The sequence below is a fragment of the Labeo rohita genome, chromosome 7 (genome assembly GCF_022985175.1).
Source record: "Labeo rohita strain BAU-BD-2019 chromosome 7, IGBB_LRoh.1.0, whole genome shotgun sequence".
Classification (NCBI taxonomy): domain Eukaryota; kingdom Metazoa; phylum Chordata; class Actinopteri; order Cypriniformes; family Cyprinidae; genus Labeo; species Labeo rohita.
Window position 1 is genome coordinate 33,173,898 of NC_066875.1, and position 20,213 is coordinate 33,194,110.

Genomic DNA, 20,213 nt, shown 5'->3' on the forward strand with positions numbered 1-20,213 from the left:
ACAGAACAACTAGTAGGTGTAGGACAAGTAAATTGGGTCTTGTCCCAACACCTCAAAGTTATCTCCATTATTCAGTGAAAAAGCATTTTTGGGTGTGCTTGAACCTGTCTTCATTTTTGTGTCTGTGTTTATCTATGAGTGCAAAACTCTTTCATGCTGGTACCCTTAATCTCACGTTCTAAACATCATTTTGGAGTTCCCCTGGCTTGGGAGATCACCATGGATTTACACAGTGGGAGTCAGCACTACTTCACAACGGTTGAGAGAGGCAACAAAAGAGCAGAGCCACTGTCTTTGTTGGCTAGTTGCCATCGCACTATATACCATCTGCACTAGCTGCCATCTGTTTCGTGTTGCTTTAGACAAAGCCAAAATATACCTAAAAATAAAATAGCCTGATGTACCAAAATTATTTGTCTGTGAGTGTGCATGAGTAGTAAAATATCTCTTTGAGCTATGCATGCACTGCTGTTTTGCTCAGAGGCAAATGCTGTGAATACATTGACAGGGGCCCCTAATGCTGTCGTAAAGCAGTTGTCTGTACAGCATTGGTGCTGGTGTGACCTTAAACTCTAATAAAACTGACAACTTTGCAAACAAAATGCATAGTCAGATGCTTAACAGCTAGACTTGAGCTGAAAAGTCTCTTTTTTTCACCCAGTGTACAAGTTCAGACATAAACGTCGTAGTAGCAATTTAAAACCTCGCTGAAAGGGGTTAATGTCCTCTTGGGGAACAAGTTACACATTGTCTATAGCTTAACCATGCATGTTAAATAGCGAAAGGGAATTTCTTAGTACTTTTCAGGATGTGGTGACCAGTTTACAGCTTTTAGTCATGTATAAAACATAATTTGAAATTAAAATCTAGTCTATGACTAATATGGGTCAACATGGGAATTTTTAGTATTTTTGTTTTGCTGGGTGAACACCTTGTCAAGATGTGTCTAACAGCTGTGACATAGATCATAGAACAGATTACATCTTTCTACCCACAGTGTTCTTCTTCTATTTATTATGTACTGCGAATTATCTTTTGTGTCCCTTTGTTTTCAAACCTTTGTTTAAAAAGTGCAGAAATGTTTCTTAAGCATCAAATCAGCATATTAGAATGATTAGGATTGTATTACATTTTTAAATATATTTAATTTTAAAACTACAAATTATGTGATTTAAAAAAAAAATACATAAAATATATACTTAAATAAATATACATGTCATTTCTGCTGTATATAAATCACTTCCAACTGCAGAAATAAGACACGTATCAAACAAAATCAAGCATGCCGTCAGTGTAAATGTCTGACTCTTTATTTATGGTCTTTCAACATCAGTCTCCTGGAGAAACAGAAAAGCCTTTGTCAGACCTTGGCCTTTATAAACGCTGTTGAAATAGCAGCTGAGACGCACAGGAAGCCAGGTGCTTTAACTGATCAACAGACAACACACACACACACACACACACACACACACACACACACAGAAGCACTCCTTCTCCTCAGGTCTACTACCTAGCAATGCAATCTTATCAGTATCATGGACGTTATGGCTTTATTGTAGGGTTTAATTTGTAACAAATTCCGAGACAACAAAGCTTGAAAAGAACATGTTGCCATACTGAGAAAAGACTTGTTTTGTATCTTTTATAATGCAAAAATAACCTGACTATGCAAACTATAGCCAGTGTTCACAGGCATCGCTCCTCCCTCCTTTATACCTATACTGCACCTAGCCGGAAGTTTTTATGATACACCCTTGTTAATTATTTAAAGTTACAACAGTTTTGACAACTTTTTTATTTACGGGTTTTCATGTTGCCATGGAATTGCCTCTGGTGGAGTGTTTCTAAGAAACCGTTGTGAGAGTGTAGTACGTCTTCCTCCGCTTTCTGCATGACTACGAGATAATGTGACACGAGCGCCTCAGTTCAGCGTTCACACGCTCTGAGGGACTGAATCACTGTAGGCGCGGAGCCTGAGTGAGAAAGTCACTTGCGTTTATCGCTCTTCCACTCGTTTTATATTACGCGTGTTTTGACATGTACTGTCTCGCTGGGAACATTACCGCAAAATAAACAACGACGGTGTACGCGACCGTTTTCGACAAGCACGCGAGTGTTTCTGTACGAGGGGCAGATAGCAAGTGTTCTGCGTTTGTCTGTGAACGGTAAGCCAATTTCTTGAAATGTTTGCGTATGTTACATGATTTTATTTCAGATCACTCGGTCTTTGAGAAAGGCGTTTTCATACATTTAAAACCTGAACTATCTGATACTGGTAGCAAAATGTCCCCGTGAATAGAGTTTTGTTGAAATAAAGACGTTTTATGTTTTTTTTACATGCTTAAAATTAAACACGTGAACCGAGATAGCCTAATTCTCAATGTGGGCTGTTCCATAATCCTTCAAAGCTCTTACACACTTTATATGGGGCAAGTTGTCTTAGTTATAACAGCTAGATCTTCTTGACAGCTTTCACAACCTGTGACAACTTGCCCCGGTGTGATATTTATGAAAAACATCATTTTCTATCCTTTCCTTTTCAGTGGATGCTAGTGTGGTTTTGTTGTAGTCACTTGTTTAGAGCTATAGCAAAATGATTTGATATAGAAATTTTATTTTGAAGGATTTCACAAAAATGAAGTGTTTAAAAGCTATATACATTATGAATTTACTGGACATTTGTGACCCTGGACCACAAAACCAATAAATATGCTTTCCATTGATGTATGGTTTGTTAGGATATGACAATATTTGGCCGAGATACAACTGAAAATGTAGAATCTGAGGATGCAAAATAAAATAAAATCCAGAAGTATTATTAAATATTATTAAATAAAAACACTGAGAAGTTATCCAAATTCTTAGTAATGCATATTACTAATCAAAAATTAAGTTTTGATATATTTATGGTAGTAAATGTACAAACTATCTTTATGTAACATGATCTTTACTTAATATCCTTTGATTTTTGGCATTAAAATCTATAATTTTGACCCATACAATGTATTTTTGGCTATTGCTACAAATATACCCGTGCTAATTAAGACTGGTTTCGTGGTCTAGGGCCACACTTGTTTTATCAAAACCTTATATATATATAGCTCTTGTGACAACTAGCCCTGTTCTCCTGTCTTTCTTTTGTATTCACATAAATGGGCTTGGTTTTTGTATTTTTCCACAGGTTTAAAATATGTTAAATTGATGTCAAATAAGTCATATTAATAAGGTTAAAGTAACACATTAACACGTAACATGCAATAACCTTTTAAAGGATTAGATATGAACAACACACGCCTCAACCTTTATAAGATAAACATGCCATTTTTCTGTTTTCTTCATGCATTTCTCTCTATTTTCACATTGTTTTCAACATTTTTACACTTGCTGGTGTAATATATGAGACAAGAAGCTCCTTGGGGAAATTGGAGCGCAGGTGGAGGAGCAGCAGCCGCATATTTACTCCGAGGCTACGAACAAATCAAAGACACACTGAGACTGTAGTGAAACCCTCGACAATCCCGCACCCCCAGCCCCCCCGCCCCAGTCAGTCCTTCTCAATAGAAAGGAATGCTTCCTTTATCTGCCTTCTATATAACTGACTGAGAAGATTAAGCCTGTGCCTACTACAGACATATGCTTTTTTATTTCTGCATATTGGAAGGCACAATGCAAATGTGAACTGAATTTAGATTCATAAGACATTTTCTTGAATAACTGGTGGGTATTAAGCATACAACCACCTATTATAACCACACATGAGTGTTTTAGTGCTCATTAAATTAGAATCAGAGAAGATTCCATTTTAGCTGCATGTCATGTCTAGTAGTGTGTGTTGGTTTTCCTGTCTGAACCACGATGGTTGATGTGCGCAGTTAAACGTCAACGAGTTTTTGCTATAACGCAACTTAGCTTCAATGTGGTTGGTGCTAAATGGTTGAAAGACCTTTGCCCTCAGCCCCTGCTACTTGTCAGTTCAGCTCGGAATGAAGCGAGCTGAAAGGCCTCTTGCTATTTTGTCTGGCTGTGATGTCACAAAGGAAAAGCACAAAAGATTGACCTAGTTCATCTCAAAGTTCACATTCTTGTTCTGCGCAGGTTGTTAGCTTTGCTAGAGAAAACACCGGTCATGGAAATGCAGATAAAATGCGGATTTTCTGTGGTTTGTATTTCTTGAGGCTTAGGTGAGCTTCAAAACATGTTGAATCATTTTGGGAGATTTTATCAGCACAAGAAAAAAGTAGGTAGCCGGAGCGTAGGCTCAAGGGTTTGCAACTCAATTTTCCACACAGTCATTATAATTAGAAGAGGAAGTGTTATATTGTTGGAGGTTTGTTTTTTAAATGGCTGTTGAGTGGGAAATAACATAGTAGGATGAGAAAATGTTATGAATCTGGGCAAAAATTCCTTTTTTTCTTGCACAGTTTAAAACTGCCAACATGCCCCGTTTTCAGTGGTGCTTGGAGAGAAAAGCGACATTCTTTGACTGCTGTGAGGTCCACATAGCTGGAACAATGGCAGAGGGAGAGAGGGCCAGAAAGGGTGGAGGCATAGACGCACCCTTCTCAAACATAGCACAGAGGAACTGGGTACTCTCAGTGGTAGTGACTAGTCTGCTGTGTTAAATCCCAATATAGCCATTTTTATACATGCATTGTTAACATGTTTGGATAAAGATATAATTCCTGTAATTCAACTGTGTCATCTTATAATTTACAGTGAAGAGAATGTAAATTGTCATTCCCCAAATCCTCTGTTTAACAGCTAACTTTTGATGTTTTTTCATTGTTTCTTTTTTTCTTTTTTTTTTCTTTCTTATCAGTTATGTACATTTGAGATTTTCCATTCTAACATTTTGTTAGTTGTATTATTTTCATTGCTTATTTCGTGCCAATTTTTGGTTTATGCTTGTAAAGCACTTTGAATTGCATTAGATATGTTTAAAAGGTGCTATATACAGTAAAAAATTATACTTGAATATTAGTTTGCATCCAAGTAGTTTGCTCATCTGCATTGTAAGGACACGTTATTGGGGCCTGTTAGTACCTGGTGGCTAGTGTGGGTGGAAGAACTATGAAATAAAATCACTAACCACAACATAGAAAAGATGTCAACTGCTGTTATGTAGGTTGTTTTCATTATAATATGGTTTCAGTTTTTTATTTCCTTTTTAGGGGTTCAAGTGCGTAGTGCTGAAACCCTATTATAATAGTTAGAATGGCCAAGGATCAGCATTCTACCCCTAAAAGTAATCTGACAGATGAAATCGTAAGTCATAAAGACTTGAAACTTGGAGGGATGGTAGTACTGCCACCGTCTACAATGTTACCAAGGCTCGCACCAGTCGGCCTGGCGATCAAAATTGCGTATAACCCCTGAAGGCTCAAATGTCTTATATCATTGGAATTCTTGGCTCACAACGAAAAAGTCACATCGGATTAAATCATCACCAAAATTTTGGGGTATTTTGGATTTTTTTGAAGAACCTACTTTTGCAAACTAGTCCTAAATTTTCAACTGACTGAAAGACTCTCTGAAGAGTGAATATCAATAATAATCAAAAAAAAAAAAAGTTGAACTTTCGACTCACCATTGATACGGGGTGGCAGAAAGTTTGTAAGGGCAGAGCCACTTTTACTGAAACGCCTGTAACTCTTGAACGGATAGAGATATTTTCGTCAAACTCGGGACACGTATGTAAGGGCTCAATCTGAGGTCACAGTAAAAAAAAAAAAAAAGAAGTGCGGAGTTTGGCCATTTGGTGGCGCTATAATAGGGCAAAAAAACATAAAAACGGCTATAACTTTGCACTGGTTAGTCTGATTAACTTGAAAATTGGTATGCAGTGTCTTTGTCCAAAGTGCCACAAGTGACTATGAGGACATTTAAAAAAAAACATAGCCACCATCGGGCAATGAATTTTGAGCACCTATTGGACAGGGTTAGCACATCCCCACAATATTTATATAATTTGATAGATCTCCTTATACTGAGCCACTTTGCCTCATGAACCACTGCTGTCAATCAAATTATTCATTATTTTCGATTATATAACTACTTTTGTGAATTATTCCTAGGCTCAACCTTAATATAAGGACTGCAGCATAATTTGTTGGACTGTCTAGATCAAGAATTATCCAAAAAATGTTGAACTTTACCCTTTGGGTAGCTATAATGGGGTTGTTTAAAAAAGGGGCGTGTCCAAATATACCCAAAAGCCTGTACATCCTAAATGAAAACACAAAACTTCACAAAACTAGGTGAGCACATGTGTAGGTGCGTCTCAATAATTAGAATGTTGTGGAAAAGTTCATTTATTTCAGTAATTCAACTCAAATTGTGAAACTCGTGTATTAAATAAATTCAGTGCACACAGACTGAAGTAGTTTAAGTCTTTGGTTCTTTTAATTGTGATGATTTTGCCTCACATTTAACAAAAACCCACCAATTCACTATCTCAACAAATTAGAATACTTCATAAGACCAATAAAAAACATTTTTATTGAATTGTTGGCCTTCTGGAAAGTATGTTCATTTACTGTATATGTACTCAACACTTGGTAGGGGCTTCTTTTGCTTTAATTACTGCCTCAATTCGGTGTGGCATGGAGGTGATCAGTCTGTGGCACTGCTGAGGTGGTATGGAAGTCCAGGTTTCTTTGACAATGGGCTTCAGCTCATCTGCATTTTTTGGTCTCTTGTTTCTCATTTTCCTCTTGACAATACCCCATAGATTCTCTATGGGGTTCAGGTCTGGTGAGTTTGCTGGCCAGTCAAGCACACCAACACCATGGTCATTTAACCAACTTTTGGTGCTTTTGGCAGTGTGGACAGGTGCCAAATCCTGCTGGAAAATGAAATCAGCATCTTTAAAAAGCTGGTTAGCAGAAGGAAACATGAAGTGCTCTAAAATTTCTTGGTAAAAGGGTTCAGTGACTTTGGTTTTCAAAAAAACACAGTGGACCAACACCAGCAGATGACATTGCACCCCAAATCATCACAGACTGTGGAAACTTAACACTGGACTTCAAGCAACTTGGGCTATGAGCTTCTCCACCCTCCATACTCTAGGACCTTGGTTTCCAAATCAGATACAAAACTTTGGACCACTGGGCAACAGTCCATTTCTTCTTCTCCTTAGCCCAGGTAAGACGCCTCTGATGTTGTCTGTGGTTCAGGAGTGGCTTAACAAGAGGAATACGACAACTGTAGCCAAATTCCTTGACATGTCTGTGTGTGGTGGCTCTTGATGCCTTGACCCCAGCCTCAGTCCATTCCTTGTGAAGTTCACTTAGTTCTTGAATCGATTTTGCTTGACAAGCCTCTCAAGGCTGTAGTTCTCTCGGTTGGTTGTGCATCTTTTTTTTCCCACACTTTTTCCTTCCAGTCAGCTTTCTGTTAACATGCTTAGATACAGCACTCTATGAACAGCCAGCTTCTTTGGCAATGAATGTTTGTGGTTTACCCTCCTTGTGAAGGGTGTCAATGATTGTCTTCTGGACAACTGTCAGATCAGCAGTCGTCCCCATGATTGTGTAGCCTAGTGAACCAAACTGAGAGACCATTTTGAAGGCTCAGGAAACCGTTGCAGGTGTTTTGAGTTGATTAGCTGACTGGCATGTCACCATATTCTAATTTGTTGAGAAGTGAATTGGTGGGTTTTTGTTAAATGTGAGGCAACATCATCACAATTAAAAGAACCAAAGACTGAAACTACTTCAGTCTGTGTGCATTGAATTTATTTAATACACGAGTGTCACAATTTGAGTTGAATTACTGACATAAATGACGTTCTAATTTATTGAGATGCACCTGTAAATGATGATGGAAAGTTTTATGGAGATCGGACCACGGGTGGTGCTATAACGTTCATAAACATTAAAAATAATATTTCTATGGCAAATTACCTGGATTTACTTTTTTATTCATTGATTTAGGTGGTTTTAGGCTTGCTAAATAATAATAATAAATAAGTAATATCTTTTTTCTTATGTGCTTAAATGTCTTAAAGTGCTTGAACCCTGATAATTGCTGCTTGCAGCAATATTTCGCTATATTTTTTTCATTTTGAAAATTATTCCTTTTCAAAAAGGCTCTCAATACAGGGCATAGTGTCCAATATGTCCAAAATTATACGTTAATAGTATAGGCTTCCTTTGTGTGAAAACACTTCTAGAAGTCTCACACATTTTCCTGACACTTGCAATAATCAGTTAAATATGTTGCAGAATTTTGTCAAGTCAATCTGGTGAAAGGAAGTAGTTATACAAGTAGATGTATTTGTGCACATTTGCTGTTTAGATATTTTCACATTGCTCTCTCTATGCAGTTAGCAATCATTTGATGTCAGTACCTCTTTTATCTTGCTTGTCCTCATTCTCTTTGTTTATGCATGCATGCAGTTTCATAGTAGTTTAGTGGTTCTAGAACACATCTTATAATAGTAGCAGCAGTGGGAAAGCACATCAAGTAGTTTCATCGTCAGACCAGATCGAGTAGCTGCAGGTGTTGTGTTTTGCATAATGCCTGCCACAACAGGTTGACGCATGTTTGTGCTTGAAGTCGGTAAATGCAGGAAAGCCACAGTGGTGTCTGATCTTTACAGTTTGCTATATTCTCCTACAGTTTCATTTCAACTAGTTTGGCTCATAACTCTGAAAGACGTAAAGGTCAACACACAGAAAAGCGAAACAGCAGATCTGCGCTACATATGTGAGAACTAATTAAAGTGTTGGAGCATGTATCATTGAACCTGTGGCTGTTACCCACAAGATGGAAGACTTTATTTGTGAAATCGCTGTGCTGTTTAAAGAACTGAAATGAAAATTTGCTTTGGTCATTCGAGATGTAAATAAGTATCTTCATCAGAACAGATCAGGAGAAATTTAGCATTACATCTGTTGCGCACTAATGCCAATCAGAGTCCAAACTGCTGATTAAAAACATTACAATAATCTACAAGTAATCTACATGACTCCAGTCTATTAGTTACCAACCTTGTAAAGTGAAAAACTGCATATTTCTAAGTATATTATATTTCTAAGTATATTCATATTTCTACATTTTTACCCTTATCACAGTTTTTTGGTGTCTCACCAAAGTGAGAAAGAAACATGAGCTTTTAACAGTCAAATTTACAGAAGTGACTTGTTGATCTGTTGCGTGCCTCAATGACCTGTGAGTCAAAAAACATGCCATTCAATGTCTGACTCATCCACTGTCACTGGCTGTGTGTTTTAGCACACTGGAACTGACAGTGTATTATGAGTCATTTTATCGTAGAAATAAGCCATGCTATTTGTTTTGAGCATGAGGACTTATGTATTACTACACAGATTGTGACATAAAGATGGCATCACATCTGTGTGTTGCACTGAGTGTGTGCATTCGCAATATCATATCAATAGTCCCTTTTTTGCGAAAGAAAGTGTGTCTGTTATCATTGATAAGAGATGGCAGATGCAGCCTAGCGTGCATCAGAATGTATTTTTACCCTTGCATGTATGTGTTCTCATTGATAAGAGCCCAGGAATAGATGTGTTACTAGATGGCTGCCAGTTTATCTCAAGAATAGTGAGTTTGTGAGAAGGAAAGGAAGGTTTTTGTTTTACAGATAAAGCAGACATGTGTTTTTCAGTAAAATGAGGTGGTAAAGGGAAAGAACTGATATTGATAACATGATTTCTGATTCATATGGGATAGTGTTGGGTGATATGCTAAATTTTCATATCGTCCTATCATCAGCCTGTGAGATCGCCAATACACAATATTATTGTGCTAATTTACTTAAAGGGGTCATCGGATGCAAAGTTCACTTTTAGATGTTGTTTAATGTGTGTTGTAACACTGTTTAATGTAGATGTAACATTAATGTGTGTTGGCAGTGTATGTACAAATCTACCCTATAATGATAAAAATCCATGCAGTGGTTTTTAATAAATCTGTAAAAATAATATCCCCTTTTTCAAATCGAGCCATTCTCAGATGTCTGTTTCGATGCCGGAGCAGAGATGTAAGTTATGCGATATATCTGTAAAATGTTTCCCCTTGATAAGAATTAGTCTTACCGCGATAATATCGATAAAGTCTAGTTGTTGACATATTTCTGCATGCGACAGTACAGAGTGACATGCTGAACGCGGACGTGAAACTAGTAACTAAATGAGGAGCTTCAATCTGGAACTGTTTTGGTCAGAACTGTGCAGTGCGACAAAAATCGGTCTGAGCCTTGAATAACATTAAATGTACTAGTAGCACGTGTGCAATGCAGTTTTGCATGTGTATGAGCCTGTTTACAAACCCATTGTCCAACAAAGATATCATTTATTGACATGCTTTTTCTCCAAATTAACTTCATAACATAGTCGAGTATTTGAAATAACCTTTTGTGCTCAGCCATGGTTTCATATCACAGAATGAGGCTGAAATCATACCATTTTATAGTATTATAAAGGCTATGTCGATTAGCATTGCATTATAAATATACTTTACCCTTATAAAAATACCCAAGATTGCTTGAAGAACACAGACAAACCATATATTGTAGCCATCATGTTTATTGTCTTAAAGTTTCTTAAAATCTGCAATAACTGGATTGGAGATTCCTGAAGTGTCGAAAGTACTATTACTTTTGCTATAACGCGTATGTGAAGTTTAGGCACAAGGGCGCCCTCCGGCTTCCAGTTTATTGTCAAGTGTGTTTACACACATAAGATTTGCCTTGGTGTAAGGAGCTTCTAGTACGAAAAGTACAAAAATTCAATTCACATTCCAGTGATTAAATGGTCATTACATTACGTGTGTATTCAGTTATGCTCACAACACTCTATTTTGGGTAAAAAATAGGAAAGATAATACTTTTCTCTAAAGAAACAGGATTAGCTGAATTATCGTCATTGATATCGTTATCGCAATAAATACCTAAAATTATTGTGATACATTGTTAAGCCCATATCGCCCATCCCTACAGTGGATGACGTTTCTTTGTAAAGGGAATGTGCCTCCCGATCTACATAAATGCGTCTATTTTCGCGCAAATCATTCATGATCCAGCTTCACCTACAGCAGAAGTGAGTAGAAGGGGTTTATTATAAATCTCTGCAATCACCTTTCCTAATAACATGCTAGTTAGCAAGTTTCGCGGCTAAACGCACTAAATGCGGCTAAAGTAAACAGTCTCTGGGCAGCTCGTCACTCCACAGAGAGAAGGGAGGGGCGGGGCGAGCAGAGCTCATTTGCATTTAAAGGAACAATCCCTCAAAATGTTATAATTTTTGCAGAGCTCATTTTGACAAGGTAAAAAAAGGTGTTGTTTTACACAACCAATGAGAATTTTTAACCAAAGAATATTATAGATTTTTTATCAAGACCCTAAAGAATCAACTTGTGGAAAATGGGCTTCCGATGACCTCTTTAATAATTTACTTGGTTTCATTGCCGGCAAATGAACCAACACCAGCATAAGGCTAAAAGCAGCCTAATGTTTTACTAATGCTTACAATTCCTTAGTTATTCAAAAAGCGGCTGCAGAAAACGAGCAAAGAACATTTACATTATCAAAGAACATCATCACTGACTTGGCTAGCCTAGTCTAGCGCGTTTATGCACTTTAAAAAACACTCCTGGTACCATAAGTAAATACAGTAGTTACGATTGCTGTATGATGAATACATTTTTTACCCCTTATTTACACTGCACACGTCTGCAGCGCGAAGGGCGGGTCGTTCCCCCCAAAAACGAGTTACTGTGCCGCCCCTTTTCCATCCTCTTCCCTCCTTGCTGAACGTTATCGATTTCAAAAGTGAAAGTAAAACCGGAAAGGCAGCGCGCAAAAAGCGATTGCACGCTTTCGCGAGCATCAGCGACTTCCCGCAATTACAGCATGCATGCTTCCCACCCGAAACTCCCCCTCCCGCTCACCGTGATTTTTGCCTTTGTGTTTATACCAGCCACCTCGCGGCAAGTTTCTGAAACGCTACAGAAGCAGCGCTCTACACGCATATCTCTGACTATCGTCGATACACGAAACTATCGTCTATCGGCACAACCCTAATATGGGATGCAAATGCATATCCCCTGCATATCTCTACTGAGGGACGTCAGTGTGTGTGTATCTATATATATATATATATATATATATATATATATATATATATATATATATATATATACATATATATATATATATATAATTTTTTTTTTTTTTCATTTTTCTTTAACAGAGTTCTCTGTTGCTTTTCAGGCATCATCTATGAGCTACAATGGAGCAGTATTCAAAGACTGTAAGAATGTGGATAATCACCTGCCTTTTGTTCATTTTGAGTCAAGGTAAGTAGGTAATAACTAATAAAGTAAAATTATGTACTAGCATATATAGTAATATTTGTTATCCTGTTCAGTGAATATATTTTTAGAAGGAAAATGTACTTGATAAAGGTAAAAATACAATAGTTTGAACTTTTTAATCCTTTTTTTTTGTCCATGTAGCAGCAACAGAAAATGACAGAGACTTTAAGATGTGTGGAACATGGCATCATGGCATTGCATCCCGAAATCTGAAATATGATTTAAAAACAGGCTGTGAGAAAATTGAGATTTCAGCCAATGAGAGCACACTCTCTGTTAGGGGAAGTATCACAGCAAAGTGCACAGAGTCTTCATCCATTCCTATAGAATCAAACCCTCATCAAAATCAAAGTCATTTCTGTGTGTTCTGGGAGCCGCTGCTGGACCTGCTCATAGTGGAAGTGAATGGAAAGAATCACACTCTGTGTCGATCAAATGGCCTTCAAGAAAACTGCTGCACTGACCTCTCACCAGACAAACAAGAAGCCGTTGCTCTGTATGGTATTGTGAATGGCAGCATCCGTGGCGATATCATCAAAGAGGATGTCATGAAAATGTATGACTTTAAAGGAGATACAATCAACTGCAGTAAGAAACCTGAATTTAATATGTTCAGTTTTGTTGCCCTAAAATGTTTTATCATTTTTGAACTACAAATATAAAAAAGTAAACTTGTGAGTCCAGCATTTCTGAGCATGTGCTTAGTTTTAGTTTCAATATATTTTTTCTGTTTTCCCATTTACAGAGAAGAAATTCTGTGATGAGGCAAGAGTAGCAAACATGTAAGCCAATGATCATTTTTTTAGTTTCCTTATTACTTTCAAGTGTTATGAACTGATGTGGTCTATCATGCAAATAGCAAGAGGTGATGTTGTGCATGAGCCTAATCATAACAAGCTTATGAGTGAAAAACAGAGGTTTAGCCGCAAACAGGAAACTGAACCCAAGACTACAATGCCTTTCGAACTTATGCTTGCTTTTTATGCATGGACTTCCAAGTGTATTGTTGCATTTAAAATACGTCAAACACATTTTCAACATCTTATTTATTGAATTTACCCCTCATTTATTGTGCATGTTCAATCGATTTTTTTAGACTTCTTAATAAAATGTTTTAGAACATTTTATGCATAATCTATTTGAAGCAAAAATGGGTGTATACATATTGTGTGGTTACAAAAAGTGTTCACTGTGGGTTTTTATTATAACCATAACAAATACATACACACCCTCCACAGCCCTCCAAAATACTATAAATAAAATGTTTTCTTTGAATGAAAAGGTAGTGTTATTGTGACATCAGTGCAATTTGTGTATTTACTGGAATGTGACACTCACATATAAAGAAAGCAAGCAAGCATGCCTTATACTTTTTAAAAATATTTTATCTTAGTGTTTTTCTCCATTCGTGTGTGAATGTGTGAGAATAACTTTATTTTAAATAACATTTTTTTAAAATAACATTAGGATCATGTCTAAATGCATGTGTTTGTGTGTTTGCAGGATAGAGGAAGTAGTGATGAAATCCAATACAATGGGTCCAGTGCATCTACCTTGTGTTCAGAGCACAGTCATTGAGATGAAAGAGGGTTTCATGGGACTTAATTTAACTCTGCCAGTAAATATCATTTGACCTCTTAGAAGCAAAAAGTTCTAATAAACGTCTCTTTCTAGCTTATGAATAAATATATATGTTGCATTCCAGACCCCTAAAATTGAATCATCAAACATGACACCCTCCGTCTATCTTCCCTCCTGTCTGAAATCCAACTCAAGTAACAAATCCAAAGTGGTGTGTACTTACTTCAAAGACAAAGCATTATTTCAGGTATGACAATATTTGTCAAGCAGAGATAAATTATGTGGATGGATTATTTAGCTCCCATTATCTTACCAACATATATGGCAATGTACAGTATGATATAACAGTATTTGTGTGTAGGGTTCGTCTGATGCAGTTCTTCTGGTTGACATAGTTGGACTCTCTGTGGAGAATGAGATCATCAAAGACCTCCCAGAACCTGTCAAAATCAAGTTTCATCATTCTGTTCTCCCAGTAAGTCTGTTTGAGCATGTTTACTTTTTTTCATTCTTTCTCAAGTTATACCATATTTGTTATATATTTGATGTTAAAAGGCTATATATAAGCTCAGCAACAACTATACCTCACATCCTTTTCTAATGAGTAGACTAAATGTCTGCCATTTCCTTAACACTGAAAACCACATCAGGTGGTTGGTGAGGTGAAGTCTGATAAAATTGAAAATATTGTTTTCAGCATTTAAATTGCAAGAGTACTGTGCTGAGCCACTCTCTTTTAACTGTTCTGACTATGGATGCATTTTTTCCTGACCTCTTCTATTTCATTTCACAGGCCAACTGTTCTAGAAAATGTGTTTCATGGGACACAAGACGAGGTGCGCATGTTCAAAGACCAATCAACATTCAGTATTAGACATCAAGCAGAAGTTTCAGTGCTGGCTGAAGCAAAATTACTGACTGTTCTGTTGATGTGTTTCTGCAGATAATGCAGTGAACTGGAGATATGATGGCTGTGAAACTCTTAAAATCCATGACACAGTGACAGAATGCCACTGTAATCACCTCACATACTTCGCTATTCTTGTGGTGAGTAGCAGCTTTACTATGACACAAGGTAAGTTTAGTCATCGCTGGTAATTTCACTGAAAGCCAATCCTGTCGCTTGCCACCCTCAATACCACAATTGAGGTGAGACCCTTGAGCAAGGCACTGAACCCCCAACTGCTTCTCGGCCACCGTGGCAATAATGGCTGCCCACTGCTCCGGGTGTGTGTTCACAGGGTGTGTGTGTGTGTTCACTAATCACTGGGTGTGCACTTGGAGAGATAAATGCAGAGCACAAATTCCAAGTGTGGCACACTATACTTGGCTACACGTCATGTCACTTTTATGAATAAAACACATTTCTCTCATCCTTGACTATATGCATAGGCAGTGGAACAGAGTTGGCAACAAATCATGCCATAGAAATGAAATTATGTCAATGCTAATAGCCTTGTGAGCAGTGCACTGACATATAGAGGGTGTGCACTTACGTCACGGTTTGGTCAGTTACCTGGATGCGCTGCCATATTGGCGTTACTCAGATATAAACAATAGCATGGATTGCACGGTTAACATACTACTGTATATTTTGTTTTGCTAATTTATGCTGTCTAAAACATGGAAAAATGTTATACAGAAGGACTTATTAAGCAGGAAAGGGTGCAATATATAAATGACAAACTAAATTTAGGTAGTTTAAATAGGTGGTAAAGATACGTACTAGCAGTATTAATTAAGATATTAGCCTAATATTTTACCTACCTGCCTGGAAATTATAAGAACAAACAAATGTTTTCAAGATTCTTGCGCTGGAAATCCTGGTTCAGTTTGGCCAGTCACAAACGCCTTCTTTCCTCAGACAGTTTTTTGCACTCTTCTCCTTGATTTGTTATAACTTTTAGCAGTTTATAGTACTCCAAATGTTTTTACTGGTCCAACCGATTAGTACAGCCCAAAACATGACAATAACTGACCATTGTCAGCAGCAATAATCAGCGAAATATGCGAGTTTCATTAGGTTCAGTGGCACTGTTTATGTTCTGTGCCGCCAATATGGCTGACTGATGACGTGTTGTGAAAACACTCTATAGTGCTGTTGTGCTATGGGCGTCCAGAGTTTGAATCCCAGCTTGAGGAGACCAATGGCTTTTTTTATCAGTGGCTTGATAACCAATCACATCACAGCTTTGACATCATAGAATTTCTGTTCTGAGTTGTGCAACAGTCAGTCACTATTTGCAGATGCCATAGAAATGAATAGGAAACTCCTGTAAACTGCTGTAAAAGTCTGACTGCTTTTATAATACAGAGCAATCCAAAATGAATCTTTAATGGCAAACACATTGAAGATCAGCCAAAAGGCGGTCAGTTCATTAAATGATATAAGCTGTTTTCCCACAAAAGCAGTTTATTTATTATAGTGACACCTCTACTCTATTGCCATCCATTAAATATGACCTCTGGTCTCCTTTCCAGAGATATGCTCTTCTGAGGCTTTCCTTACAGCAGTTTTGATGATGCATACCTTGTTGTCTCTTTTTTGTCATTGCTTTAGCAAGTGGAACAGAAGGATACAGTTCGCCATCTAAAGGAGCTGACGTTCATTACCGCTGTGGGTTGTGCCGTGTCCTTAGTTAGCTGCTTGGTTCTCTTCTATTGGCTCAGTAAACGCAGGTAACTGTGACTTCATTGGTTTGGAATTCATAACAGTATCACAAAAATCCTTGTTTAGTGAAAATTCTGTTGTTGATCTCACCCTGTTTTGTCTTGTTTTGTCTCTGTATTCTAAAAGAGGGAAGAAAACCCAGATCACACTGGTGCACCGTGGTCTAGTGGTGGCGATATTTCTTCTGTGCTTGTTCTTCATTCTTACCGGTACACTGGCCAATGTAGGAAATGAACGCGTTTGTAAGATAACAGGTTCCCTTCTGCATTATGCGCTGCTTAGCACCCTCTGTTGGATGGCCATGGAAGTGTTTCACACATTCTTGTTGATCCGCAAGGTGTTCGACTCAAATCTCCCGACATGGATATTTTACTTGGTAGGCTTTGGTAAGTGAAAACATGAACACGTATTTATTTAAATATTAGTTAAAGTTATAAAAACAAATAAGAATATGTACTGAATATAAACATTATAATTAATAACTTCCTGTTTTTCAGGGCTTCCAGTTTTGCTAGTCAGTGTACTGCTCTTAACAGAGCAGATTCATAAGGTGGATATTTATGGCAAAAGGGAGATTGTGCCAAGTGATAATGTCAGCAGTCCTTACTTCATGTAAGGAGATGTATTTACAGTACTTACAATATAGTATTATTTGTATTAAGTATAACCGTGTATGCAGTATACAAAATTAAAATCATCTCATCTAGGTGCTGGATGCTGGTGAATGAAAAGAGCCTTTTAGCTCATTACATCATTAATGTTGGCTTACTGGCTGTTGTGGTGAGCTCTGGTGCAGTCATGCTTTTCCTTGTGGTGAGGGAGATCCGCAACCGACCTGACTGGAAGAAGATTCATGTGGCTTTTCTCAGTATCTGGGGTCTCACCTGTCTGTTTGGCACAACGTGGGGCCTGGGTTTCCTGGATTTTGGCCCATTGTCAGAGGCCATTCTCTTCCTCTTCTGTATTATCAATTCCTTACAAGGTAAAGTTTTTCTTGAATGCACTATCACAAAATACACAAGGTCAAATCATGGCTAGGCTATTGTGTCAGTGTAAGCTGAGTTCCTGTAGCGGGATATAAAAATAAAGCTGCCCTGAAACTTGTTTCCTTTTCTTATCATTGCGTTGGCTTCAGAAATCTTGAATTTAACTCATTGGCTTCCATTCTGTTGTATAAAATGGTCATGAAATTCCATTTCCTTATATTCCCAACAGGATTTTTCCTCATGCTGCGATACTATGCTCTCGAACGGATGAAAAAGAAAGATCGTTCCTTTTCGGATGGGAGCAGTTCTGGATCTTCAAAACAGCATATGTTACAGACTCATGAAAAGAGTTAAAAGTCTGGTGATGCTCAAACAGTGTCTTTCTGAAATTGCCAAATTATACTTCTTTCAGAGTTGTTAAGATTATCCTCAAAGGGCATTTGTATAGGTCCTTTCTCATTCTGCTGGTCAGGGTGTTGAATGTTCCTCAGATGACATTGCACTGATCATATAGTGTCGGGTAAATGAGCATAAAGGCTTCACCTGTCATAAGCTGTATTTCTGTGTTTATGTTTTTAGTACGAGTATAATAATTTGTTTCAGCCTTGCACTTTTTTTTACTACTGTGTAAAACTGCTGTATTCATTGTGAAATGTAAATAGGAGATATAGCAATTCATTTTTAGTAATGAATAAAAAAACATTTCATTTTGTGGTCAGAAAGTTCAGTTAAGATGTGATATAAATTTATGTGATTTTGTAGGTTTAAACTGCCAAAAAAAGTGCATTCCCCATGTATTTTCAGAATCAAGGTAAACGAGCTCAGCAAACTATTAGTTTCGTCAGACGCAAGTTGCACTTTTGTTGGCTCTTCAGAGTTTTGTATTGAAATAGAGTAAAGCACAAACTTTGTAATTTCTGTTTTAAGTATTTGTGACTTTGTATGTGTATTTCTGTTGGAATATCATAATACAGAATATATATAACCAATATTGTTGGTGTTTGCTGATTTATTTTTGTTTGTTTTTTTTCACCTTTTTAAACATGTTACATTGGACATATTGTATACAACCTGGCAGAAAGATAGGTAAAAACCCAACATAAAAAATAAAAAATAAGAATATTATTATTAAAAATGTTTCTAAAAATAATAAATATATTAAAAAACGATTTAAAATGTTCTTTATATGATCATTAAAGTTCAATATAGCACTTTAGCACCTAAAGGGGTTCATCTTTTACTGTTTAGAAACATCTTCTAACATTAGAAAGATCAGGCCCTTTCTAACTGAGCAGGCCACACAACTTCTTGTCCAGGCCCTGGTCATCTCCAGGCTGGACTACTGCAATGCTCTTCTAGCCGGTCTTCCCTCATGCACAATCAAACCTCTACAAATGATTCAGAATGCAGCAGCACGACTGGTCTTCAACGAGCCCAAAAGGGCCCATGTCACACCTCTCTTTATCACCCTGCACTGGCTCCCAATTGCAGCTCGCATCAAATTCAAGACACTGATGCTTGCTTATAGAATAACCACAGGCTCGGCGCCCGCCTACCTCCACTCATTGCTACCAATCTACACTCCCTCCAGAACTCTGAGATCCGCCAGTGAGCGACGCCTCATTGTACCATCACAAAGAGGCACAAAGTCACTTTCCAGAACATTCTCTTACATCGTTCCTGGCTGGTGGAATGATCTTCCCACCGCTATCCGGAATGCCAACTCCCTAACAACTTTCAAGCAACTGCTGAAAACCCATCTCTTTCGACACTACTTGACTTAAAAAAAAAAAAAAAAAAAAATGTCCTTTTCTACTCTTTTCCCTTTCTAGCTTGTACTTATTTGAACAATGCCTGTTATATGGTATTTTGAGCACTTCGTAGGTCGTTTTGCTTTTTTTAGGACAAATCGCTTGATGTATTCCCCACCTGTAAGTCGCTTTGGATAAAAGCGTCTGCTAAATGAATAAATGTAAATGTAAATGTAATCTTTTCGAGCATGTTATTTGCTGCTTCACACGCATGCGTCCTGGTACTCTCCTGAAAAATGGCGAGAGAGAAGAAATCATTAAATAATTATTTAGTCGTTATTTTTGTTTTCTTTTCGTACAGAAAGTATTCTCGTAGCTTCATAACATTAAAGTTGAACCAGTGATGTCAGATGGACTATTTTAACAGCTACGTTTCTGGGCCTGGGAACGTTTCAGTTGCATTGCTGTTATTGCAGAGTCAGAAAGCTCTCGGATATCATCAGAAATATATTAATTTGTGTTCAAAAGATGAACAAATTTCTTACGGGTTTGGAACGACATGAGTGTGAGTAATTAATGACAGAATTACCAATTAATTCATTTTTGGGTGAACTATCCCTTTAAAAATGATCATTGTGTTGAGAGAGGCGAACTCTGGTGGTAGCTGTTTGGAGGTGCAGTCTCAGGATTACGTTTGGAGGAAACGGCTGAGTCTCTATCAGTCTTGCTACTGGGATTTTGCCTGTTCTTCTACGCTAAAATATTCAAGTTTTAATCGGATAGGGACTCTATGTGAAAGCAATGTTTTTTATTCATTTCACAGATATCACTGGGATTTGAGTCTGGGATTTGCTGTGATATTTGATAAATGTTCCAGGTCAT

The 20,213-nt window shown here is 37.5% G+C and overlaps 1 protein-coding gene across 2 annotated transcripts; it reads left to right on the forward strand.

Annotated features, from left to right (window-relative positions):
- The first annotated feature begins 1,717 nt into the window (after positions 1–1,717).
- Positions 1,718–18,569, forward strand: adgrg1 (adhesion G protein-coupled receptor G1). 2 transcript variants are annotated; one of them, XM_051115320.1, is made up of 14 exons: positions 1,718–2,165; positions 12,239–12,324; positions 12,487–12,930; positions 13,088–13,124; positions 13,846–13,960; positions 14,048–14,170; positions 14,285–14,398; positions 14,717–14,759; positions 14,867–14,970; positions 16,484–16,602; positions 16,721–16,980; positions 17,092–17,206; positions 17,302–17,576; positions 17,810–18,569. In XM_051115320.1, exons 2-14 carry the CDS (start codon positions 12,258–12,260, stop codon positions 17,932–17,934), a joined length of 1,941 nt encoding a protein of 646 aa, XP_050971277.1. In that variant the 5' UTR covers positions 1,718–2,165; positions 12,239–12,257; the 3' UTR covers positions 17,935–18,569. The 2 variants fall into 2 exon arrangements, with proteins under 2 accessions (XP_050971277.1, XP_050971276.1); XM_051115319.1 differs by having other exon boundaries at positions 1,721–2,165; positions 12,484–12,930.
- The last annotated feature ends 1,644 nt before the right edge of the window (positions 18,570–20,213 follow it).

Excerpts from the sequence above, each read along its gene's own strand:
- adgrg1 (XM_051115319.1), top strand. The coding sequence starts at position 12,258 with ATGGAGCAGTATTCAAAGACTGTAAGAATGTGGATAATCACCTGCCTT. Across the intron at positions 12,325-12,483 it reads TTTGTTCATTTTGAGTCAAG|CAGCAACAGAAAATGACAGA; the intron begins GTAAGTAGGTAA and ends TTGTCCATGTAG. Across the intron at positions 17,577-17,809 it reads TATTATCAATTCCTTACAAG|GATTTTTCCTCATGCTGCGA; the intron begins GTAAAGTTTTTC and ends TATTCCCAACAG.